This window comes from Orbicella faveolata, unplaced genomic scaffold (assembly GCF_042242905.1).
Source record: "Orbicella faveolata isolate gen_17 unplaced genomic scaffold, um_ofav_v1 contig_36, whole genome shotgun sequence".
Classification (NCBI taxonomy): domain Eukaryota; kingdom Metazoa; phylum Cnidaria; class Anthozoa; order Scleractinia; family Merulinidae; genus Orbicella; species Orbicella faveolata.
Genome location: NW_028301565.1, coordinates 13,447,501 through 13,472,932, shown reverse-complemented (window position 1 = coordinate 13,472,932; position 25,432 = coordinate 13,447,501). Strand labels below are relative to the sequence as shown.

Genomic DNA, 25,432 nt, shown 5'->3' with positions numbered 1-25,432 from the left:
AGTACATGAAAATGGCATTTTAAATCTTACACAAACATTATGGACAATAACAATTATATCTAGTATTTTGTTTATTAAACGGTATATTTGTATAAACATGGCCAGTCAACAATGCTGCAATGACAAATTTATCATGAGAACTTAGCTTTACTGTAAAACATGACACTTAAATGTACATGAAAAATCACTGTTGATTAAAAAAAAATGAAATTAATATTGAACGTTATTGTGTATAGCTCACCCATCCAACTCAGCCGTCTCAATGTAACACAAGCCATTTTCCTCACTAGTGCTGAGGACCACTATATCTGCCTGATGAATCAGCAAAAGTTCATATTATTGTGAAAAATTCAATGAACTTTCAGTTATACATGTACACCAAGCAATAACATGGCGGTTACAGTGATGTATGCCATCATAACATCTTTTTTGATGGGTTCTGTTTGAATGAACTGAATTAGTTGTGTTAATTAATGCAATTCCTCCCATGGTATGCTGGCTTCTACCTCTAATTTTGATGGTTGAACCGAATGAGGAAGTTGTAAATTTTAAATAAATCATGTTCATATCAACTACTTTTAATTAGTCAATGTCCCACAGATTGACTGCTGTAAGGGTCATAACACCCCATCCAGACGAGCAACTCACAGCATTCACTGAACTTGTGTGGCAGAAACCCAAATCAAGGGCTAAGTATGAATGAAAATAGACTTTATTTGCCTCCATGTTGGAATACTATGCCAGAGGTTAAGATCCATTACAGGTCCTTACGAGTGTCAACAAGTTTCCATGTCCCCTTCCCAGTCTTACAGATTGATGCAGGCCACTTGACATGAAACAAAATATAAATGTTCACATACATACTGTCCTTATGTAGCCCTTAGCATGCTGAAAGTAATGGAGATATATCTGGGATAGTTCTAAAAAATCGATGATCACTTTTGGGAAAATCCTATTCCCCGTTCAATTGAAATTTAATTTCGCAACTTATGACTTACAGGAATTTGATCATCACTGTCTATTCTGAGAACGTCACCAACTTGAAGTTTCATCCAGCTCTCTTCCTTTTGTCTGAAAAATACCAACAATAATAATGCTTATTAGCAATCAAAGCTTTGAAGAAGTAAAAGATTTAAAATTCGTCTACACGTCTTGTACATGAAAAAAAAAAAAAAAAAAAAAATTCACTAGATCACTTCAATCTTCCAGTTATTCACTACTTTTAAAGCTTTATACAATCAATTTAAACCTCTCCACAACGGCCACCTTGGGGACAGAGGACAGCAGCCATTGTAGAGAGGTGGCCATCATGGGAAGGTGGGGACACCTGTCTTTTTAAGGGGTACAACAATTTCATCTTTAAAGTAGCATATATATATGTAACAAAATAAAAATATATCAGTAAAGCAGAAACATACAGAAATAGACCCGCGATGTGTGGTATGGATCAAGTTTCGTGACCTGTTATGATAAAAATTGTGGTTTTGTATACACTGTTTGTCAGTTGTTGATTAACTGGCCATTGCCGGGAGGTTATTTGCGCAGTTAGGACACACTTTAGCGGCCACTGCCATTAGGAGAGGTGGCTATTGTAAACAGGTTAAAATAAGTCTTGTGGATGAATGGACTGTCTGCCAGGACCAACAAAAGGAGCCATTGTAGAGAGGTGGCTGTTAGTGGAGGTTTGACCGTACTTTTTTTCTTAAAACTTGAAGCCCACTCTAAGAATTTCCAGTGACCTCCTATAGGGTGGGTATGGATATTTTATGGAACAGCACTTTTTAACAACAAAAAGTACATGTAGTTGAAGATCAAAATAACACCTCCCAGAAATTTCAAATTTCACAGATAATAAAACCCAAATTTTTTCAAACTTTGAAGAGAAAATGCTATTCATTATTGATTAGTTACCTATTCTCAGCAAGAACCTTTGCCTTTCTGTTGTTGACTTCATCATCACTTCTGTGTCGTTTCTGTAAGTTAAGAGAAATTGACTTCAGTTGTCATTAATGAATTTGATTACTAAAACTTTTAACATAAAGTTCTTTTATTTGATTATAAATAGAGATGACCTTACCGCTACATGTATTTTCCAAACAAACGAGGTTAAGTAAAAACAACTGAATGCTCTGCTTAATGTAGTTACTAAATTCTGAAATCCAATGAGGGTAGCTGGAATTCGTAATAAATTCAAGATCTTAGAAATTATTCAAAGGGCTTGTGTCACAATAATGGGCATGTACAACTTTGATTGATACTGAAAAGACATAGGTACCATAGGCTGCCTGAGATAAATAGAAATTTTCTAGACTTACAATATCATCCACAGCATCTTTGATTCCTGTTGCAGCCAAGACACATACAAGAGGAACTGCTGTGGCTTCTGGACTTAATGCCGTGATCTTGGGAATGGACTGTGATGGATAAAGATTAATATTATAATTAATTTTAATTAATAATGCGTTGAAGTTGTAGGCTCATGACAAAGGAGGAGGAGGAGGAGAAAGAGCTGAGGAGGAAAAGGAAGTGGAGGAAAACTAGAGAAGAATTTGGGGGAAGAAGAAGAGTGAGATATATTTAGTTGTTGTATGTACACATTAATGTTGTATCTCATTTTCTTTTGTTTTTTGTTGGCTTACTAGACTAGTCTAGACTAATTTTGTTTTCAGTCTTAAGACTTTAAATTCAAAACAGTATCACTCTACATTCAAAGATCACTGGAAAAACTGTCCCTTAAAAATTACTTCAAATTGTACTTATGAACACCTACCATGATAATGATTTGAAGTAAAAAATACAAGTTGGCTACCCTCCGGAATTGTTCAAACAAGTTGAGAGGTAAAAAGGTGAGAAGAGTGTACTTTGATGTCCTGATGTAATTGTCAACATATTGGAATGAAGAATTATATTCGTGGTCATTTGTTCTGAGTTGTCTCTCTGTAGCTGAAAGACAAAATGTTTACAACTGATTAACCAAGACAAAAATACAGTCAAGCTTCCCACATGTATAAGTCAAACCTGAAAAAATGAAGCAGAGGTTCAAATTAGGTGAAAATGGTGTACTGCTTCTCAATCAAGACAGCACCAGAAACCATGAAAGGGTCAATAATGTACAAATTCTAAACAAAAGGACTGGTTTTACTACTAAAAGCTGTTTTATTTAACAAAGAAAGAAGCCTAAGCCATGTATTACACTGTGATAAAACATGACAGGTACTTGAGAAATGTAGAAAAGGCAAGTGTTTTCTACATTTTTCAAGTAACATATGTAGTTAATGTGATGAAAAATCTGATGAAACCTGGGTTTTTGACCGATCAGAGCGTGCGCAGGGTCCTATCTATGTTATAATATCATAAAACACTCAACTAAAACGTTTATGACTGTTTATGCTAAAATGCGATATCTATTATTGAGGAAATCTAAGCTAGCATGCTAAACAAATAACAGCTTTAATCTAAGTAATTAAATTTAAAGATTTACACTATGATTTAATACATACCCTGAGAAAATAGAACTTAGAAAACACCTAAATTATTTTAAAAGGGTGCAATTTAAACTGCCAAAAATTAAGTACATACATACATGCATACTTACTTCACAAAAATGAAGAATAATTCATTGTGTGAAAAAGATAAAATATGTCTCAAAAAGAAAAAATTTTTCAAAAGAAAGTCTAGCCTTATATAACAGATTCCCTTAAAAATACAAGAAAAATACTAAAAATAGCTATATTAATATTTATTGTTCACTCTTTTTATACTAGATTGAAAATGAGACGATTGTAATGAAACAAAAACCGTATGCAATAAAAATACTGTTCATCTTGTAAACATGATGATAAACAGAAATTTAGAGTAACAAATTAAAATTAAGCTATGGGATTGTGCATTGCATAAATTACTAGCTGTGCTTGGCATTTTCCAGAGCTATTATGCCGCTTTGACTTTCTCCCTACAAAAACCGGAAAAGTAAGTTTAATGTTTGAAATCGAGGTCTCGAAAGTCGCAAGCTTCACACTTTGGCTTGCCGAATATAAGACTTATTACTGAACTGGAGAGGATTGGTCTGTTTTCGAATTAAAAAGGCAATAAGGCTACAATATTAAAGTCAGTAGCGGTACGCTTTTGATTGGGCTTATAAGCTTGCATTTGTTTCAGATAAAAGCTATTGCAGAAGTCAAATGACTAAGGTTCATCTGGCACATCTCTGTACACGGAAGAACTGCATTTCATGCCAGATAATATAAGTTACTGGAAATTTGTTAAGATCACACTCAGCGGCTCAAAGATCTGCCGTTTCCCGAACAACGAAGTTTGTCTCGATGTCTCGCAGCAGCTGTTCCAAACAAGCACTTCCTGATCCTTTTCTTCATAAAGTGCTTTCAACTATACAAAGGAAAAATATATGTACAATACCTTCTTGGTTATTCTGTCCTCTGCACAAATGCATTTTCAAAGGCGTTAAATCCCGGAACCGTAATATATTAAACTAGTTAACTTGAGGTTAATTGAGAGACACCAAGCCGACAACTGTGGGATTTTAGCCGCTGTTAGCTGTGTTCTTGGTTTACCACAAGCTTACGACTTCTGCAAGGGCGAAAAATTTCGCTAACCATCTCCTAAGAGATGTAAAATGCTTTAAAATCCGCCCTCTTTCGACCAGGACATCAAGGTCGACCCAGACAAAAATATTAATGCAAACAATCCACATAAAATTTATGCTCTGTTTCAGTTTTCTCTCATTTTGAAGAACGCGCTAAAATGGAGGACTGGATGCCAGTCTAAAGGAAAAACCGCGAAAACTGACCTCCAATCACATAGTCCGGGATCAATGCGAGCGTATTATATGTCGAGATTTAAGGGTTAACATGAAGGCCATATTTTTGCTGGGTATTATGGTTTGAATGCAAATATCTCGTTCACGTTTCAAGCAGTGAAAAATTTCTCTGCTCATTTCACATAGCTTCGTTTTGGGCTGTTTTGTAAATTTTTTGGTGATTTTTGGGTATATTTGGGGATAAATAGTTTTTCACAAAGGATTAGTAAAATTTATGGAAATAGGAAATTTTGAAGATTTGATGTTGTTTTAAAATTAGAATTTGAAGTTAGAAATTGGTAGATGTACACCAAACAGTTGTCTACCAACTTGAACCCGGGGTGCCCTTTTGGGGGCAATCAACTGTCTGGTGGTGTTTTAAACCCCTTTTTATCCTTTTAATCCCTCTTTAAACTTCCTAAAATTTCACCTAAATTCATGTTTACCCCCGCCTCAAAGTTCCGTGGGAATTTTGTGAAAAAACCAAACCACCTATCTAGTTATGTTAAGAGGAACCTGAAATGCGTAAAAGTTTTACGTATTTCCGGTATTACGAAAATATCGGCTACATAAAAAAACACGTCCCAATGTAAAATTCTCATTGTACCTGAAGAAGGCTGGTTTGGTCAGCCGAAATATAGAACACCTTCAAAAAATCATCCTACGTTGTGTCGGTTTTCGCTTTTGTATTCTTCACCAATGCCTTATACTATAAACTTGTTAAAAGTTATTAGAAACTAACCAGATTCACTCAGTTCAACAAAATTTGCGGTTTCTACATTACCAGGCCTTGAAAAATACATTCTAGACTCTGATCACTCACATGATGTCGAGTTAGAGCCTGAGATATGCGTTGTCTATATATTTGTAAATGGTTTCTTGAAACCCCGTACCCTATACAAAATTTCTTTTTCATTTTCCGAATTATTAGTAGCATGTTATATTGCTTGAATAAAAGAAGTGTCAATCCATGAAAAAAGTTATTGGTATTCGGGGTCGAAGTTTGTTATCATCACATGTAGTGGGAATTTTGTGAAAAAGCCCACAGGACCTCTTGACCCAAATTTTTCTCTGTTTGCTGAGAATGACGGGCATAGCTTTTCTGGCTTTTAGATTGGGTACTTAAGAAAGTCCATAAAACCTCATTGGTTAAAAAGTTGACCGTTTGAGCTGAACGTTGAACATGAAAGCTTGCATAAATGAAAATTTTATCCGTCTGTACTCTTATTGACGATAAAACTGAGCTAATCAGCGCGAGAGAAATTAGACAGCTATTGTAAAAAGCAAGATTGCTCAGGATTAGGTCAAACAGGCCGACACGTACATACTAAATGGGCAAAACATATGAACTTGTTTCTCTCAATTGCGTGATCTGCGTGAACTGGCATCCTTTTATGCTAGTCGGTTGGCGAAAGTGGACGGAAGCAATATACTCCAGTATAATATCAGGAATTTGGCTCTTTAAGAGAGTTTCCATTGAGGGTATTCAGAGTAACAACTAATAGCACAGCAATCGACTGTTGCTCCTTCCCAACAAAGCACCCCGAGTTGCAAAAATGTTAAGAAACCATTGAGACCCATTTGAGTCTATTCCTACAACTAAGGTGTGGTGTACTTTTATTTGCTATTGAAACCGTACTATTTGATTCAAATTTCGCCAACTTTCCTCACTAAAACTGCATTTTCAAGCCCTCAATCCCATTGTTTTTATTGTCACAAAAAAAAAAACAGGTTTTCACCAAATTGCCACAAACGAAACAAAGTATCTTCTCTAGCGCAAACTTGATGTCTTTGATGAAGTTTGTCAAACCCCGACAAACTCAAGTTTAGCTTATCAATGCTTAGGATACATCATCCGTTTCAATACAAAGGACGCAATTATTTGAAGGTTTTTGTCAGCTTCAAGGCCTTTCTTATGCAACAGAATCATCCAGCGTGTCTTAGGCCCAGTTCATACGTCGCATTTCTGCTGTGTCGAATTCAATTCAATTAAGTGCGACAGAAATGCGACTGTGGATTCATACGTCGCACTTGTGTCGCACTTAATTCAGAATTTATACTGTCGATAATGTCGGCCAGCGGAAAATGTTTTAAACGTAGATTATTCAATATGGCGGACGAAAATACCGAGCGACGAAGGACTTTAATTTTGCGACAGATTGTCCGCCAATGGAACGAGAAGGAGAAGGCTGACAACAGAGCAGTATATGTTGCAATATGTGCAGGTTGTATTGGGTCGAGAATGGCCAAGTTTCTTCTTTTTCTTTGGCGGGAAAACATTTACGCATGTTCATACATTAACATGATGTATGCATTAGATTCGACACGGCAGAAATTCGACGTCTGAATCGGTGTCGCATTTCTGTCGGATAATGCGACATGACCAGTCGAACGTGCGGCAGAAATGCGGCAGCCGAATCAGAAGTCGAATTTCTGTCGAATTTAATTCATTGAATTGAATTCCACACGGCAGAAATGCGACGTATGAACCGGACCTTAGATGCGCACCAGACTTATGGTAGTAACAGGAATAGTGAAGGCTTTACTTCACGTGGGTAACACTTGACAGTGAACCGATGAACTTGTAATAGCTATGATGATGATGATGATGATGATGATGATGATGATGATAATGGTAAATAATGCTAAAACGTGCAGATTGGGTTATCTAATTCTAATTTACAACAATTAGTCTCAAAAGCTATAGTATTTACAACTATCAAAGAATAGCTACAGCTCCATTAACATTTATTATTTATTTGTTGGATTTATTATTTGGTAAGTCTTATTAAAAATCAAAATCTCTTTCGTGTTTGTCAACATATGAAGTCCAGATGAACAATGAAAAGGGCTGACACGTTTGGGTGTAGATTACCTTGTTTGACAGAAACAGTAGCAGTTCTTGACTTCATGATCTATGAGACCGTCTTTTCCACCTTCTTAATCCACACTATGATTTTTGGCTAAGCACCCAAGAATGAGACTTGCATCTCAGTCAACTTTTCCAAGAGCAGTTTGATAAGCTCGACTGAGGACTAGCCCACCTACAACAATAGTAACAAGCGTAATTGATTTGTTTAGGGTTCTGTGCTCAGTAACACGTACAAAATGCTCAAAATTACTCCCTGTATGATTTTACGACGAGCGTGAAACTCTTATCCTTTGCTGAAGAGAGTCAGAGGGAAGGTCGATAGAGAGGAAACTTGTTCTGAAAAGTTGAAGTTTCAAGGGGCAGACTTATTATGGATTTTTAATGATATAGGGATATCAGGCTTGTTATAGAAGCTTGAATCATTTTGCGTGGAATTGAAATTTCATTTAGACAGAACAAAGAGCTAATTTTCCAATGAAAAGAAATATATATAACTTAAATTTTTAAAGGGACTGACAGTTTTTCAATTCTTCTTTGAGTTATTATCTGACGGATTTTCGGCACTGACCCTGCAATGTCCCTTTCATGAAACTCAGTCAGTTCTTAAACAACTGTTTCTAAAGTCAGGATAGTAAAACTGAGACCCAGCACAGGTCGGTGTAAATTCGGTGTTTTGCCGGACGGGTTGACATGGTTGACAGATACCTTATTGTAATTCATCATGAAGTGGGCTAGAGCAAACAGTGGGTTTGTGTTGACACTGAATCTGTCAGCTTTTTTAACGATTTCCTCTCCTCAGCGGGTTATATGGCAATTGAAGAGACTCGATGAAACTTCGAGTTAAGCAAGAAACTATAACCCGAAAAGCTGTATAAAACATCAAACGTCTGAAGCAATAGCCGAGGCAGCGATTACATTACAAATACGTAATGAAACTGAAACATTTGAAGTATTTTTATACATTCTGCCTCAGCGCAAGTCTGCTTTAAACCAAAATTCACCTGAATTCAAGTTATTGGCAAACTCAGAGATGTAATAATTGATACTGCTTGACAGTTTTATTCATTATAAGTTTTAGCTTGCACAAGAGGTTGTAATATGGACATAACACAACCCAAAACCTCCATACGCGTGATCGATATACGCGCTTTGGACTAACTGAACGCGTGAAATTCGTTTGCATGGCTCTGTTGTAAGTTCATCGCTGTAGCAACAGTAAAACAAGTGAAGAATTTCTAAAATGCGGGTAGTCGTGATCAATAATCCATCTCATAAATGTAAACTTAGGTCAATTCAGTATAAAAATTTAAAACGGTATCTAGGCAAGAGAAAAAAAAATTTACCTTTAAATGACTTGCCGCTCACTCGTCCTTCGTCGACATCTGTCAGACCGATTCATAGCCATTTAATTTCACTCGACGACTCAACCACAACATCCTTAGAAATTTTTGTCGATCGGTTCTAAAACAAGATAGAATGTTTTAACTTCGGTCAGCCACGGTAACAGAGAACATCAAGAATTCTGGGATTTCGCAGGTGATAGTTATTTAGTTTTAATTTAAAATATTCAATTCTGTGTTGACATGATGATTTATGTCGACTAACCACTGACACTTGAAAAATATTGAGGAAGACTTTCGCTCCAGCATGGCCATTGAATTGAATGAATAGAATCAAACTGAGAATCAAACTGAAGCGAGTGGTGAGGAATGTACTGCCGGCGAAGAGAGACTGGAGTCAGTTGAAGTCGATACAAATCACCATGCAATAAATATTAATAAACCAGCAAAGGAAAACTTGAAATTACAACGAGATAAGAAATCATTGCAAGCGTATTAATCCAGCTTGCAGCATGGCCTTCAGTGCCGATAAAATCTTTCACATGCAGTCAATATAATTTTTTTTTGGCAAAACCTAAAGTATATATTTATTTATTTATTTTTATATCTTTTGTATCATTTTCACCGTTGGACTGAGACAAACAGGTTTAATATTTTAATATTAATTATTTCCAAAACTTAGAAATTCATTTTAACAGAGAAATAATCAAGCACTATTCATACGAGCAAGTTAAATTAATCTGTATTTCTCAATCAGTATTTCACAGTTTTAGTCCGTAGTGTTAAAGTCACAGTTCTGAACGGAACAACTAATTACCTTCCTGTGCACGTTTTTTCTTGTGTGTCTGATTAGCATAATGCAATGCTTATCACGTTGAAAGAAGTTTCAACTTTTCTTGTCGACTAACATTATTCTCCTCATACGATATTAACTGACGTTTCAAGACCCACGCAAAGATATCGCTTAGAGGCACAGGAAAGGACAAATATATATTTTTCATAATCATTGGCAGTTTCGAAGTTGCAAAGTGTAGCGGTGATAGCGGTTAGTTCTGAAATGGTGGTAATTTTGACTTTCTATTGTCATAATCTACTGTCATAACGTAAAGACAGCTTTGCAACAAACGACGCACAATTGACTTGCAAGCAATTTATATTTGTCTGCATGAACGACGAAATTACTCCAGAACTTCTTTAATATGAAGTAAAGGTATTTTCTCACATTCAATGATTGAAGTTTATGCAACAACAACTCACTGACGATTGTTCGTTGTTAACGCTGTGCTTTAACTTGTATCACCGTCTGGGGTCACGTGGATGAGAAATATGTAAAATAAGCCCTTTACAGCTATACCATCACGTGACCCACTTTTCATACAAATTATGGGCTATGACTTAAAGAATGCCAGGAATGGAAAAAGCATGTCAAAAATATCAATATGGCCAAGTTAATAGAGGGTAAATGGTTATGAAGCCCGGCAAACATCAAAGCAGCAAACAAAGATGACAATATATTTTGGAAGGTCCACGACCGTGCACAATCTTCTGTTTTGCGTTCATGCACTATGCTTGAGGTACGTAATCAAAACATTTCTATTGGCTAGTTCCTCGTTCAGTAGTAAACAACTACTGTGTTTTGTGAACAATCAAGGCCAAAAAAGAGAACAAACGTTTTTAATTTTTTCATAGTTAATAGACGGGGATGGTTACGAAACTCGCCAAAGTTTCTTGTTGTATGCTTTTTTTCTCTATTAACTATGAAAAAATTAAAAAGATTTGTATGGAAAAAGTGGTTGGAGAGCAAGACGTTGTTCTCCAGCAACATTTTCCGTTGATATCCTCTAAATTTTCTAAAAATTCAACCTGTCGTATAAACTTACTCTTTGATGCCAGGGGCTTCAAACATGGCCATTTTGGTATTTTCGATATGCTCTTTCCATATTCTTTTTAGCAAAAATTGGGTCATGTAACCCCAGCTGCAAAGGGCCTATTTTAGCCCATTGCTAGGGCTTCCGCCATCTTGGATTTACATTGGGTACCGGAGTCAAGAGTGATAATCAGAGTATGCCTCTGTGATCGACTGGGAAGATTTACAAACCGAACACAAGTCTATCTTAAGATAACATGAGGGCGTTCACCACTGTTTAAATTCAGCTTTAACAAGAGTAGAGACCGACACAACATAGGATGATTTTTTTAAGGTATACTGTATTTCGGTTGACCAAACCGAAGCCGAAGTCAACGTATACCAGCAGGACCATCGTTCGCGGTTGCTTGCTTAAACATTCTCACAAGAGTGGCTAGCTATGGGCGACGGAAAAAAAATTCGTCCAATTACATAAGAGCTACTCTCTTAACAAGATCTTTCTAAGGAAATCTGAATTTCACTTTGGATCAGAGCTTAAACTGCCTTATTTTTGGGCTCTCTAATAAACCTGAAATGTTTTTGCACTGGGACTACTGAGTTACACGAGATACTGTTTTCACCGCTTATTTGGTTAGCGCAACAGACGTTTTAACATAAATATTACGATATAGAATTATCTTGTTGCTTATAATATTTTTGTGACAATATTTTATTAACAACTGCACACAGCTAGCTCCAAATCAACTGAAACTAACTAATGACAATATTCCATCTGATCATTCCAAAGTAATAATCAATTAACTTTACTTTCAATTACTTTGGAAGCAAAGTTAACTCGAATACTAACGATACGTAACCAATGTTAAGCTATTATATAGATAGGCGGTCTAACTTTTTCCCTTCTCAGTTATATTCGTTTTTTTTCTTGGTAATCTCTTTGATATTAATAGACTGTGTCGGTCGGATCGTGTTTTGCGGTAGTCCCCCGCCGCTGATGAACATCTGGATTTTGTCATCAACTCATCACTTTGCTTTAATTGCATCTTGGTCTTTGTTGCTCTGAAAAGAATTGAACAAGAAAAGTACGGAATGTTGGTCACGTCACGCTCAGTTTTAAAAACAAAGTTGACGGTTGACCCCTCAGACCATTACACTTGACAAAATTATTTGAACCAGGGGACTTTCCAAAATGATAGGTACCTTAAGGGCAAGTGAATGCTAAGTTTTTCATGCGCTAGTTTTCTCATTTTGTTTTTAGGCCGTTGGTAAGCTTAAAGTGAAAGAGCCCAGAGAATTTAGGACTTTTGAGTTTTAAGATTTACAGTGAAGGAGAATAAAGAAATAAGAGCACAATAGATTTGAAGCTGTGAAAGAGGACATCATGACTTGATAAAGCTATTATTTTTATATTTTTTCTTTCATCGAGTATCAAAAAGATTCGGGTGTAATTCCCCTAAGAGTAGCAGAGATTTCCTTTTTCTAGTATAGTGTGCCCATTGGCTAGTCGTTTCATGAAATTATCTTGCAAGCGCAACATCAGGACAGAAGTACGTAGCTTAACAGCTTGTAAACAAACAAACAAACAAACAAACGAACAAGCGAACGAAAAAAACCTGACGAATAGATTAATATATAGATTTAGGCCAGCCTAAAAGCGTAGCTCCCGGGCCGGGTTGTTCATAGCCCGATTAAGCTAACCCAGGCAAAGGTAGAATTTTGAGATGTTCTGTATATTGTTTGGCCTTCTGTTTTGAGTTTTAATAATCATCATATACACAAAACAAAGCAGCAAAAAGCATTTGTATAGGAGAAAAAGTTATAATTCGGTTAACTTTTAATTCTGGGTTTTAACCGGCTTCCAAACAATCCTGCCCTGTTTTCAAAAAGTTAATCTGACATGAACCGCGATCCAATAAAAAAACCAGCACTTGGTCAGCGGTAAACTTAAAAAACACGTGACCTCGATGAGCTGTAAACTTGAGCCCGCGATATGGCCACCTGATACTGGTCAGCGGATACCTTGTTTGGATAGTTGTCAATTGATCATAACATGGATGTCCAATATCAAAGAAGTACATGGTAAACCAAGGCTGCATGTCTATGTCAATTATGGCCGCCGTGTTGCACGACTTGTCGAGTTGTCGTCGCCGTCGTCGTGCGTACACGCCCACGAGCAATACCGCTAGCCATGATAACCATGAGAAAATCAACTCACGGGTTTCCTTTTCTTTCCTATATGAGTATGGGGCTCCGCTCGGCGGCCCTTCGGGCCGGCGGAGCTCCGCTAAAAACTGTCCTTTTTACCAGAAAGGCCGTGTAAAACTGCCTGTCCAAACATAGCTTAGCCAAGCTCTTGTAAACAAGCAAACAACCAACCAACCAACCAACCAAACTGAAACAACTAAAACTGACGAATAGATCAAAACGTCCGCTATTGTCGAAAGGGCCGTGTAAACGCGACTTCACTGGCAAAGAAACATTTCCAGCCACTCTTTGTTTAACGTAATATATTTTGTATTTCACTGTTCTTGCTTAACGATCTATTGTTCAGTTTCAGTTCTTAAAAGTTTTTTTTAAACTTTCAACTTGACATTGGCGTTCCGTCAATGTGGAAACGACATCGATTTCTCAATTTTAAAAGAGTTTAAAACGATCAACCCCCCCCCCCCCCCCGCAAATACTTTGCACTTCCTTCCAGCATGTTTCCACATTGTTGTGCAAAACATGTTGCACAATTTTTGGTCTGCCAGGCTGTTGTAATATGTTGAAGGTGTTGGATCGGTTCAGCAGGCTGGCCAGACGTTGTAGCATGTGCAATATGTTGCATTATTATATGGCTACTGTATCGATATTGCACTTCTTGAGGGGGAGAGATGAACTGAATCCTACACCGTGATTGGCTACCCGAGAGGGCAAGATGGCGCTATCTTGCCCGCTCGGGATTACCCGCTGTGTCCCGCAAGAAAATAGTGTTCTTTACCATATAATAATTAATAAATCTTTTATCGACCAAACTTGTTCGGTCAAGATGGCTGGACATTGGCCTCGTTCTTTTTTTTGCGTGTTAATGGACCTTGACTCCGTCAGGGTAAATAAACACACGCGAAAAAAAAAAATGAGGCCTATATCCAGCCATCTTGACCTCACGCTTGGTCAATAACCCACATACATTTTGCAATACAGGTATATTGTGCTGAAATGTTAGGTTGCAGTAGGTTTGGCCTGGCCTGAAAGCGATGAGGGATTTTTTTCTGCTACAACTACAAGCAGCAGCCTCGTCTTTGGCTTTTGTTTGAAACCCATTGGAACGTGTATTGAGGAAAAAAGTCAAACATGGATAACGTGACATGTGCAAATAGGAAGTGGAATTGTGTGACAGAAACTGCCAGGCGGAAACACGTTTTAGCGACTTCCAAATATAGAAGATAGTCGTGACGTGTCTTACAGTTCAACATGGCGGACGACGATATATAGCAGAAATTTCTTATCTTCGTGTAAAAGTATAAAGAATCACTAGCGGCTCCCGCAAAATGATCTATTTATTGTCTGTAAAATGAGGAGCATTTGCCATGTCTCTTTTGAAGAAAGGAGGCTATACAAGTTATGTTTCAAGCCGGCCAGAAAATGATCCGGCTGCTGAGATACAAAATGTCTCGTCTTCAAGAGTCTATATATTTGGGAATGATGAGGCGGACGAAACGGGGATCGAAGACTCCACGTTGGAGATGACAGAGTTAAGACCAAGAAATAAAAACAAGAGATCATATGCTTCGACCAAATCGGGCCCTCATCAGTCCAAGAAAACGGAAACTATAGATCGTGATGTTCTGCCAACTGATTCACTTCAAAGTGTTTCACTACAGTACGGCTGTACGGTACGTATGTATTGTTACAATAATGTAACTTGTATCATCGTCTGTATTGCTTACATGTGCCTTTCCCTACAATTGTCCAAAATTGAAGAATGGAATTGAAGGATTATCTCCTTTAAATACTGTTCAATTTTTGTGTGTTCAACTGTTAAACTGTGTAGTTATGAACTGCAACAATTTGACTGTATTGTATAAGAGCTTAATCTTATATCGTATTCTTCAAAATCGAAAAATACTACGAAACTGAACAGGAAGTGTAATTCTTGCCTTGGTAGACAAGTGTTTCTGCGTTTATAATCAACGCACATTTTGTGGCTTGTATACGAAAACGATCCGGACTTCACAGTATGACTCAGTACTTTCTTTGATATAGGTTACCATAGTAAATGAAGTGATTCTTATGAATCATGTTTTGTATTGTTTCACCAGAGTATAACCACGGAAAAGGCCATAGAATTATGACCAAGTCAAATTTTGAATTATGTTAATCGGTGCAAGTTACTAAGTCGATTACATAATAATGTACATAAAGAAATGAGACACTGTGTTTCATCACATCTCCATACACTGAAGAGGGAGTTGAAATTACAATGCCAGTTTTGTATGTTATTTCCTTGAATACAAAACAAGTTGTGTAGCAAGTGAATAAACCGGGCAAAAAAATTCTTCTGAGCTAAACATTAAATGTAACTGGGCTACCAAATGAACTGAAAAAGAAGGCATGATGGGAAAGATGGATTTTGGTCACTTAATGATTGATGAATTTATTTGATTTTACAGGTAGCTGAAATAAAGAGAGTCAATAATTTTTACAGCGACCAAGATTTCTATGCTCTAAAGACTATCAAAATCCCAGTCCAACCACATGGATTATTGACTGAAATATCTGATAAGAGACAAAGACCCCCGCCTATCAAAATACCTGGAAACCAGCCTTCTGTATCAGGAGATATTAATGATGACAATGATGAGTCTGATTACGAGGAGAGTGGGCTCAATGGAGATTGTGTGAGAACTGTAAGCATTCGCTCTGCACTTGACTCACCAAACAGTTTTCTACAACATATGGACAATGACCTCAAGCTGATTTGCAAATCTACACCCTTACGAAAGAACAATCTCGATGAAGTCACTAGGACGTTGACAATTAATTGCATAAACCCGATAAAATTAAGAAAACAACAAGAAAAGACGCTCGGAACTGCTTGTGGCATTGGGTGGAAGGGAATCATAGTAACTGTGTTTGTTGTAGGTATCCTATTGCCAGGAATAGTGGCCTTTTTGTATCTAAGAAAAAGTGGCAGATGACCAGAAATATATTTTTATATTATGGCCCTTTTGACAGTATATTTAAAACTGGCTAGACGAAAGAATTACAGCAGTTGATGTCAGTAATTTCAGAAATATAATTGTGAAAAGTGGATTTAACTGTCAATGTACAGATATATTGAAAGTAAAATTAATATAGTATTTTATGGTAAGTAAATTAAACATACAATTTGATAACGTTTTATGATTCTCAACGAAACAAATTTGTGGTTCAGTCTGCCACCTTCTGCTAAAATATTTATTTCATCTAGTAATTTTGTTAATTATAATACGTAAAATGCTACATTATGCAAGAAAGGTTCTAAAACAGCATCAAGGACAAGCTTTTGTCCCCTCACTGTTTTAAGGACAGGTAAAGTTATCATTGAAAAAGCTCAATTTGAGGCGAATTAATTTTCTTTTATTTTAAAATCTGAAAGGTTGGTCTGAAGTCTTTTCTATGTACTGGTAGTTACTGACTTCAGTTCTTCTTTAGAGGGTGCTAACAGCTATGTTTAGCTATGAGATGGGCCTAGTTTCTTAGCAGACACTTTACGCATCAATAGACCCTTTGCATAAATGGTGCCTATATTTGAATAACAATACTTATACATCCTAAGCCTCACATTCATGTGAAAAATCCTTTGTCTGGAAACACAAGTACAAGGCTTAGGATGTATATAATATTGTTATTCAAATTGAGGTGCCATTTATGCAAAGGGTCTATTCTCATTAATGTCTGTTTCTTTTGACTGATAAAATTGCACTGCACCATGATTTGAAAATGGCTCAATTTTGATTTGACTTCTAAATAACTGAACATTTCAATAATTTGTCACAAGAACCATGGTAAAAGTTCTGTTGAATACAACTAGCAGAATGCTTTGATTCTTACCTGTCGTAGCTTCTTGTAAGAGATTGGTGAATTCAGCTTGTTGTCAAATTCTTTCATAGTGCAAGTATCCTAGCTGCTTAAGTTGTCTATATAACTTCGATGATTATTTTGCATCTTTATATCCCATTCTCTCATAATGAAAAGCTTGACTGTATTCTTGCTAACTTTAAATGTAACAAGTGATTGAGAAATAAATTGCAGCTAGCTGCCTTGCAGCAACTCAGATGGTCCAGATGGTTTGGTTTCCAAGCATAATTCATTTGTGACTGCGGCAAACTTCAGCAACTATATACATTGACTTTGTTACACCCTTAACTTATTTATGGCAATTTGATCTATCACTAGATGAGCTAAGAAGTGGTAGAGGCCATAATAACATGCTAGCCTACAGCAAGCTCTCTTAGATTAGGGGATGGAGGCTCTTCATCCACCTTCTTCTTGAAGAGAGCTTGTTCACAAGCTAGAGATGGGTTACAGGGTTGCTCAGTCTTCTCTGCTCCCATGAGTATAAATTAACATGGTTGTACCTAGACTCAATTACCAGCTGCTGTTTGGGAAAGGAGCCCGCACTCCTCCCCCAAAGGACGTTTGAGAGTTGAGAACCAGACCCAAGAGAGCGGCAGAAATCGAGCCTCAGAAGTGCAAACATTCTATTATTTTCATTTTTAATAAAAAGCCCAGCACGCTGCAATTCCTCACTCTAGGCAGAGGGAACAGGAATACTACATAGGGCTACATGATGCAAATAAATTTATAACTGCATTGGGTAATATTGACCCTCAAAATTTACAATTAAAGGGATTGTTACAGCTGAAGATTGAATAAATAGAATAAGTATGTACACAACATTGAGTGGTAATTACTCCTGTCTATTTCGTCTTGTCATTTTCTTCCAATTTTCGAGTTTTCACCTTTCTTTTTCTTAAATCAGTAATTGTCACCTCAAACTTTCGTGATAAGAGAAATTTAGTGCCTGTTGTTTTCGGATTGATAAAAATGTTTTGTTACCAGAAAAAGGTCAGCTGATTTTCGAAAAGGCAGTAAGACCTAAGGTTTTCGGGGAATAGACAAAATAGCCCTAAACATTTTCAAGTTTCCCAACTATGACCACAGATAAAAATTTTATAGCTCAGCCTAAAATTAACGTACAGAGCTTTAAGTATTCCGGCTGGTTAGCTTAAAACAACGTTTGAAGCATTCGATAGCCCATGGTCACCTATTAATTATCGCTGGGACTGCACCAGGCTGTTGACTTCTCTTTTTTTTTCCAGAGAAACTTTTTGTCGCCCAGGCAACGTCTGAGGACCACACATCAATTTGTTCATAAATATTTCACTTGCTTCTCCAAGCACTGACATTTTATCCCCGATTGGAAGTGCAACTGATGCATCAATGCCGGGAGAGCTCATGACGTGGAAGACGTGACCAACAAGGGTCCTCCTAGACGGGGAGTTTTTTGCAACGATCACTTTCCACACTCGCCTGAACAAGGTCGTACAAAACACAACCTGTGGCCACCCGTAAAGGTCTTGTTTATAGGAAAAAAGCGTATTGAAGTTTGACGTCTAAATTTCGTAGAATTCTACTAGTATACTAATGCACAAATGCTGCAATCTGATTGGCTGAGCTAGTAGTATACTATCAGCCATTAGAGTGCAGTGGCTGTCGGTCATCCACGAAATGCGACGTTTTTCTCTTTTTTTCCGAAGTTTTGGAGGAAAGTTTAGATGTAAATGGTAATTAAATTTCTGAGAAGACTAAAAGAAGGACATTAACGGTTTCTTGACTTTAAAACTTGAAAATATTGAAAAAATGGATGCGTACACGTACACAAGTTCAAATTTACCAAAGACAGTTCAATACGTGCGATGTTGTAAAAGCGTGAAGGACGATAATGTGTAGAAAAATAATTGGAAACCGTTATTTGCGTTAATTTCAGTTAGAATTCTACTAAAGCAATTAGATTATTCGCTCTCGACTTCTATGAGGCGATAGTTGATTCGGCCTTCGGCCTCATGAACTATCACCTCATAGAAATCTCTAGCTCATAATCTAATTGTTAAATAGTATTCAGATGCCATGTAGTAAGGAGTGGCCGTCAATCCCAATCTATGTTATCTCCTTGAGCTTATCTTTCAAGTTTTGCCTCCTTTTCTGAACCTCGCACTGTTTAATTTATTTAATATATTTATTTTCTCACCTGAAGGCACCCGAGACCCACAAGGCGTTGCTTTCAGTCAAGGGCGACACTTCGCTAAAACTCGCTACCTTCGATATATCCTCCATTTACCAAGCTTTACCGATAGAAAAGATTTTTGCAAACCAGTTTTAAAGTCACCAACTGTGCGTTATTAACAATGAAAACTAAAAAAACTTGTTTTCGACTCGTTAGCTTGTTTGAAATGAAGAGAAGATTCGTGTGGAAAATGCGCGCATACGATTCTTGTTCACGAGTTGAGCAGTGTCAGAAAAGATAGAAATACGAACGAGTGAGCGCAGCGACCGAGTTAGTCGTGATGCAACTCAATGAGCGCATTTAATGGTTCTGACATTTCTTTCATGCCAAAATTAGAAACAATGAAGGAAAATAAACAAAACGACTTAGAAGCGTGAACATGGTAAGTAATGATCACTAATTACAATAGCAGGTGAGCAAATACTTGGATGCTAGGAAAAACAGTCTCACATTTCTAATTAACAAATTAAAGTCAGTTTTTCATGTGTCTGTCCTGTTATTGATCATGAATTGTCAAAGTAGCTGTGGATTCACGAGGCGATAGCCAAGTGGATCAGCAGACTAGCTTTAACAATGTTATGACGAAATTCATTGTCAATAACAGGGCGGACGCATGAAAAACTGACGTCAATTTGTTTTTTTCGATAACGAATTGTTAAATTGTCCGTTCTCGCTCGTTGACGCATCGCATAAATTATAAATTCCTGTGTCTGTCCGCTTATTGACAATGAAAATCAGCCAATGAGCGCTAGAGAATTTCTGCAGTTGTTGTAAAAAACATGTATTGATACCATCTCAGCTACAGTCTAACTTTATTAATTAGACTGGCCTGAGTCGCTGATCAGCCGAAACTCGATGGACGTTTTGTTTGAGCGTTGGAGATTTGCAACTGTATAATTTATTACTAGGAAAATTACAAACCCGTCTTGAATATACAAACATCCATACCCGGATAACAGAGAAAACTGAAACTGCCGTAACTGTCAAAAGCTTCGCGTGCTCGCCAGAGATTTCATCTGCAATTGTAATTTACTAATAGCGAACTTGAGCAGCCACGCTTTTGAGGGGCGGACGCTAACCGGAAGTTGAAAGTTCTCGTTCCAGGTGTTCACTACAGCTTTTTGGTCAGCACTGTTTGGTTTAAAATACAAACACGACGACTTTCCAGTTGATCCCATGGCGTCAAAAGCGCGCTAAAATTAGCTCCATTCCTCCTCCGGCTGCCGTTCGCGTCTCAAAAACGTCGCTGCTAATATCTCTCCAGTAAGCTAGCTCCTACGGACGCTCCTACGTAGACAATCTTTGGGCTCGTCAAGTAATCACCGGGGCCTGAGCAGTTTAGTCAGTCAGTCTGTCATTTTCTCTGCGCTTTCCCGTCCTTATCTTTCTTCAAGACTTAGTTTTGATTTGTCTGTAGCTGCACTTTCCGCTTCTGCACTTTGCTTGGTCTTTTTTTCGGTTTCCCTCTCCTCAATTTTCTTCAAAGCCTTACGATAGGCCCAGAACTCAGACTGTATCCTATTGTTCACCTCCTTCTTGTCCCTCAGTAACTTCTCGTACTTTGCTGCAAGCGTCTCCCAAGCTACTTTGGAATCCCAAACTTCGGTTTCTGAAATGAACTTCACTTGCTTCTCAAGATACTGGCATTCTATTCCAGATTTAAAGTGCGCCTGGTACAAATTAGAGGGCGCGTTTTGAATCTGTGGTATATTTACGATTGCTGTGAAGAGGAGCGAAGTTGTGGAGGTGGCAACCAAGAACGGTGCGAGGCGAGGATTGTTGGTGACCAGCACTTTCCAGTCCAATTTTGCCACCACGCTAGCTGCGGCTCCAAACGTTCCCGTGAAGAGAGACGCGTATTGAAGCCGGGTATCCCACATTCTGTAGTATCCTGAGGATATATAGTGAGAACTGGCTGTCACATGCAAGCTATGTTGCATAGTACGGAGTTCATTCCCTAACTTTTGCCGTTTCATTCGATCTTCTCCTGAAATGCCTGCGCCCATTTTGCCAATCGGAAGTGACTGGAGGCAGTAAGCAGTGCAAAACCGAAGGAACTAGATTTTTGCTTTCGAAACCAGAAGGAACGAGTAGTATTGAACGCAAAAAAAGAACCAAGAACTGAAAATATTAGCTCACATTTACAGCACTAGAACGAAGGATAATGACGTGTTTCGAAGCAAATACATTGATCACATCATAGTTAATAGAGGGGGATGGTTATGAAGCCCGGAAAACATCAAAGGAAGAAACAAAGATGCCAAGATTTATGTTGGAAGGTCCAAGACTTAACCAAAACGTTTCGATTAGTTAGTTCCTTGGTCAGTAGTAAAAGGCTACTGTGTTTTGTGCACGGTCAAGGCCAAAAAAAAGAACAAAAACATATAACAAAGAACCTTGGCGAGTTTCGTAACCATTCCCCTCTATTAACTGTGATCACACGATTTGCCTGATATACGGTATAAAGGATCCATCTATACGGAAAAGTGCTTCAGTCCTCAGTTTAGTCTAAGGTTATAATGATTTCAATGATAGACCCCATGATATCATTTGCTTCTTACCATTTAACTTAATAACCGAAAAAAAATTTACTTTCCTTCAAGGTTTCCTCAAACGAAGCAGCATTAAAATGAAATTCCAGTTGTGACAAGCTCAACACAACACACTAAAGAGAGGAAAGACAATCAGCAAAGGGGAACCAAGTCTTAAACTTAAAGGCTTAAAAACTATTGTACAAGAGCCTCGCTCGGAGACAGTGGTTGCGTTGCTATCTACGTTTGACGCTGCGATCAAAAAGATCTGGCGAGAAAAACAACTTGGAGTCTGAAGGTGCGGTCTTTATAATAAGAGAGCGAAACATCAAAGGAATACGTGTAACTCGTAAACTCAAGTCCAGTTTTGCACTTTATTCAATTTTATTCTCTTTTCCTATCTTCAATTTGCCTCAAGGATTCACGATAAGACCAGCTCAACTTGCTGTTCTCCTCCTTCTTGTACATGAGCATGCAGGTTTTCGTGGTACTTTTGCTGTCAGCGTCCCCCACGATGTCTTGGTATCCCAAACCTCCGTTTCTGAAACGATCTAAATTGGCCGGTGTATTCTGGATCATCGTTATTGGCAGATTTACGAAGACCAGTCGTAGAGGTTCCTACTAAGATCGCTGCTAGGCGAGGACTCTTTAAGATCAGCATTTTCCACGACTAAGCTTAGAAAACACAACTAGGATGAGAAAAACACAACTAAGCGCAAAAAAACGTTCCTGTGAAAAGAGAGACGTAGCGAAACCTGAGCTGGAGTCCCATTTTCCGTAGTATTCTGCAGCTATATAGTGAGATGCGGCTCTCACTTTCAAACTTTTTGGCATCTCCTGTAATTTTTGCCGCTTGCTTCGCTCATCTGAAGAGATACCTGTTTGTTGCCCCATTCGGTACGTGAAAGGAGTTACATTTTCTCTTTTGAAAACCGAGCGAACAAGGCAGAAATTAAGGAAGTGAGAAAAATTTATAAGGAAATAAGAACAATTATTTATATCCGGTTTGTTCAGACTTGTGCGGCGCAAAGAATACTGTACTTTATTCCGGGACTATTATTCCACTATTACTCCATTTTTCCATGTCAGGACGAGAGAACGCGCAAAATTTGAGGGGCTTGGAAAAATACTAGCCAGTTAGATTATGACAACAAAAGGTCCACCTTAGGAGATGTTATTAGAATTACTTTACGTCCAACAGTAAATTCAAAGCAGGACAAGTTGCAAATCAAGCGTGCGATTTCTAAGCGGCTTTTCGTGATCACAACTGTTGCTAAACTCAACATCTAATGATTAGATCACTTTATAAAGAACAAACAATTTCTATGCAACCGGCTGGGAAAATCTCGCCGGGCTACGGAAAAGGACAAGTGTGTTGGAATCTCTGTGACCGACTGGGCAACAGAGCTCAACATTTGATTCCGCCATGATGACAACAAAACTTTCGGAGAACCCTAGATTTCGAGTACTCGCGCTAACGGTACTTCTCCCCCGACTAAATTGGGGAGATTTTTCAAATTGTCAGTTATGAAATTTTTCGACAACAATAATGCAACAGTGAAAAAAATATATGAGGTCCGAGTTGGGGGCGGGGGGAAACTCCAATAGATCTCGTTTCATAATCTAATCCGCAAAGACGGCTTATGTTATGAACCTGAAATTGTGTAACAGTATACTCATCACGCAAAAGGAGTTTGGAAGCAAGAATAACAAATACGATTTACGTTCGAAAGCAAAACTATCATAAATAGTATTTTGTCAAAGTTCCCGTTTACGTTGAGTTTCCATCCGGAAGTGAATTCAAGTTTGATATTTACGTCCAAGGGGAAGTTGAGTTTATTCTGTGAATGTTTTCGTACCCTGACAACCAAACCTGATATTGTCAGAATCATCAGCTATCTCAGTCACTCGACAGAGGATCTCGGATTCACCTCCTGTTCTGATGAACTTTTCGCCTTTTTCTCCTTGTCTCTACTCTCGATTTTCTTCAAGGCCTTACGATAAGCCCAGTTCTCAGATTTAATTTTGCTGTTCACTTCCTTCTTATCCCTGAGAAACTTCTCGTACTTTGCGGCAAGCGTCTCCCAAGCTACTTTGGAATCCCAAACTTCCGTTTCAGAAAAGAACTTCATCTGCCTCTCTAGGTACTGGCATTCTATCCCAGATCTAAAGTGCGCCTGGTATAAATTGCCCGGCGTGTTCTGAATCTGCGGTAGATTTACGATAGCTGTTAGAAGGAGCGAAGTCGTGGAGGTGGCAACAACGATGGGCGCGAGGCGAGGAATGTTCGAGACCATCATTTTCCAAGCCAATTTTGAGGCCACACTAGCTCCGGCACCTATTGTTCCCGTAAAGAGGGACGCGTACTGCAGCCTGACATCCCAGTTTCTGTAGTGTTCTGTAGATATATAGTGAGACGTCGACGTCACGTGCAAGCTGTTCTGCATCTTACGGAGTTCATTCTGTAAGTTTTGACGTTTCATCCGATCTTCCTCCGTGATTCTTTGGGATGAAATACCTGCACCCATAGCGCCGTTGAACTGAGCGAGTCGGTAGGAAATCGAAGAAAAAATAACTTTCATTTTCAACAAACGGGGAGAATTAAGCGGATGCTGAAACGATATCCTTTACAAAGGAAAGGAAATTGAAAGTTGAAACTGAAATAATTTTAATCAATATTCCCCACATTTAAGTCATTTAACAGACGGGAAAATCCAAATTTAGCGTGTGGGTATTCTGTACGACTCATCCAGACAAGAAGTAAGGATGAGTGTTTTTCCGTCAGCTATAGCAGGCAAGGGACGGGAGATCTTACTGAAACAAGATAGAGAATGCTCTCATTGTTATCTGTTAACAGAATTCTTTTCTAAAACGGAGAATGACAACCGTCTGCTCTGCTGTCCGAGGCGATGCATGACCTTTTTGCGACCCAATGTTGATCATCGATAGATTCACTTCCGGTTCGCCTCCTTATTGCCATCAAGGGAAGGAACTGGTTAGCTTCTAACGTTTCCAAGACCTTCCACGTGATCCTGAGCTGTTTAACTCCGTGGTTAGTGTCCTGAGCACGAGACTGGATCACCAATCAAAGTCTCCAACAACGGGATAAGCCTGAAAGTCACAGATTTTCTCGCCATCTGGCGAATAGTGGAGACCTTTGAAACAGGTGGCACAGAAAAAGCAGGGTTCCTCGCATGCCAAGGCATCGTTCACTGTCACCCATCTGAAATAAGCAATGAGTAAAAACGACAAGAATTAGTAAAGATAATTTTCATTTTCGGTCGAAGGATTTGAAGCGAGATAAATTATTTCACTTTGCTTGAACGAGTCAGCCCATGAGTTACAAAATTAATAACCCGGAAATTGAAAGGAGGATCAATGAAGAGCAACTCTTAATACTTGAGAAAAATAGTCGTGAACAAAGGGGTAAAATAATATGAAAAAGAATATGTTTCAAAGTTCCACCCAAATCAAATAACCTTGCGGCTGGACTAAAAGCCAGAAGGGTTTCCTATTTTAGTAACAGGGCCACCACGAAAGCGAGATAGAAAATAGCATTAAGTTACAGTATTTCAATGTTAAGAACTCGGAAGTATCAACATGCAATTTTCCCGGCAGATTGTGATAGATGAGGTGGCAAGGGAAGATCCCACCACAGCAGAGCACAAGTAATCTTACTTTGCGGTGTAAACATC

The 25,432-nt window shown here is 38.2% G+C and overlaps 5 protein-coding genes across 7 annotated transcripts in view; 1 reads left to right on the top strand and 4 right to left on the bottom strand.

Annotated features, from left to right (window-relative positions):
• The window catches only part of LOC110064187 (phospholipid-transporting ATPase ID-like), a 29,648-nt gene extending 20,455 nt beyond the window's left edge, over window positions 1-9,193 (bottom strand). For 2 of the 3 annotated variants that reach the window (XM_089274879.1, XM_089274878.1), the window contains exons 1-6: window positions 4,417-4,706; window positions 2,771-2,943; window positions 2,316-2,414; window positions 1,912-1,973; window positions 999-1,071; window positions 242-312 (exon numbers count right to left, since the gene is read on the bottom strand). In XM_089274879.1, coding sequence (XP_089131005.1) covers window positions 242-312; window positions 999-1,071; window positions 1,912-1,973; window positions 2,316-2,414; window positions 2,771-2,943; window positions 4,417-4,450 — 512 coding nt within the window. In that variant the 5' untranslated portion in view covers window positions 4,451-4,706. Of the gene's footprint in view, window positions 1-241; window positions 313-998; window positions 1,072-1,911; window positions 1,974-2,315; window positions 2,415-2,770; window positions 2,944-4,416; window positions 4,707-7,691; window positions 7,861-9,031 lie in introns of those variants that run through there. The other variant, XM_089274877.1, reaches the window with a different exon arrangement.
• Window positions 9,194-14,299: 5,106 nt separating this feature from the next.
• Window positions 14,300-17,193, top strand: LOC110064300 (lysM and putative peptidoglycan-binding domain-containing protein 3-like). Its single transcript, XM_020771337.2, has 2 exons — window positions 14,300-14,770; window positions 15,548-17,193. The coding sequence occupies exons 1-2, from the start codon at window positions 14,465-14,467 to the stop codon at window positions 16,073-16,075; spliced, it is 834 nt and encodes a 277-aa protein (XP_020626996.1). The 5' UTR covers window positions 14,300-14,464; the 3' UTR covers window positions 16,076-17,193.
• Window positions 17,194-18,658: 1,465 nt separating this feature from the next.
• On the bottom strand, window positions 18,659-21,880 carry LOC149102336 (uncharacterized). The gene has a single exon (XM_089275164.1). The coding sequence runs from the start codon at window positions 21,210-21,212 to the stop codon at window positions 20,586-20,588; it is 627 nt and encodes a 208-aa protein (XP_089131290.1). The 5' UTR covers window positions 21,213-21,880; the 3' UTR covers window positions 18,659-20,585.
• Window positions 21,881-22,092: 212 nt separating this feature from the next.
• LOC110064216 (uncharacterized) lies at window positions 22,093-24,319 on the bottom strand. Its single transcript, XM_020771223.2, has one exon. The coding sequence runs from the start codon at window positions 24,317-24,319 to the stop codon at window positions 23,642-23,644; it is 678 nt and encodes a 225-aa protein (XP_020626882.1). The 3' UTR covers window positions 22,093-23,641.
• Window positions 24,320-24,388: 69 nt separating this feature from the next.
• Window positions 24,389-25,432, bottom strand: part of LOC110064215 (snRNA-activating protein complex subunit 3-like) — a 10,332-nt gene continuing 9,288 nt past the window's right edge. The window contains exons 10-11 of the mRNA XM_020771222.2: window positions 25,416-25,432; window positions 24,389-24,960 (exon numbers count right to left, since the gene is read on the bottom strand). The exon at window positions 25,416-25,432 is cut by the window's right edge and continues 91 nt beyond it. Coding sequence (XP_020626881.2) covers window positions 24,816-24,960; window positions 25,416-25,432 — 162 coding nt within the window. The 3' untranslated portion in view covers window positions 24,389-24,815. The remainder of the gene's footprint in view (window positions 24,961-25,415) is intronic.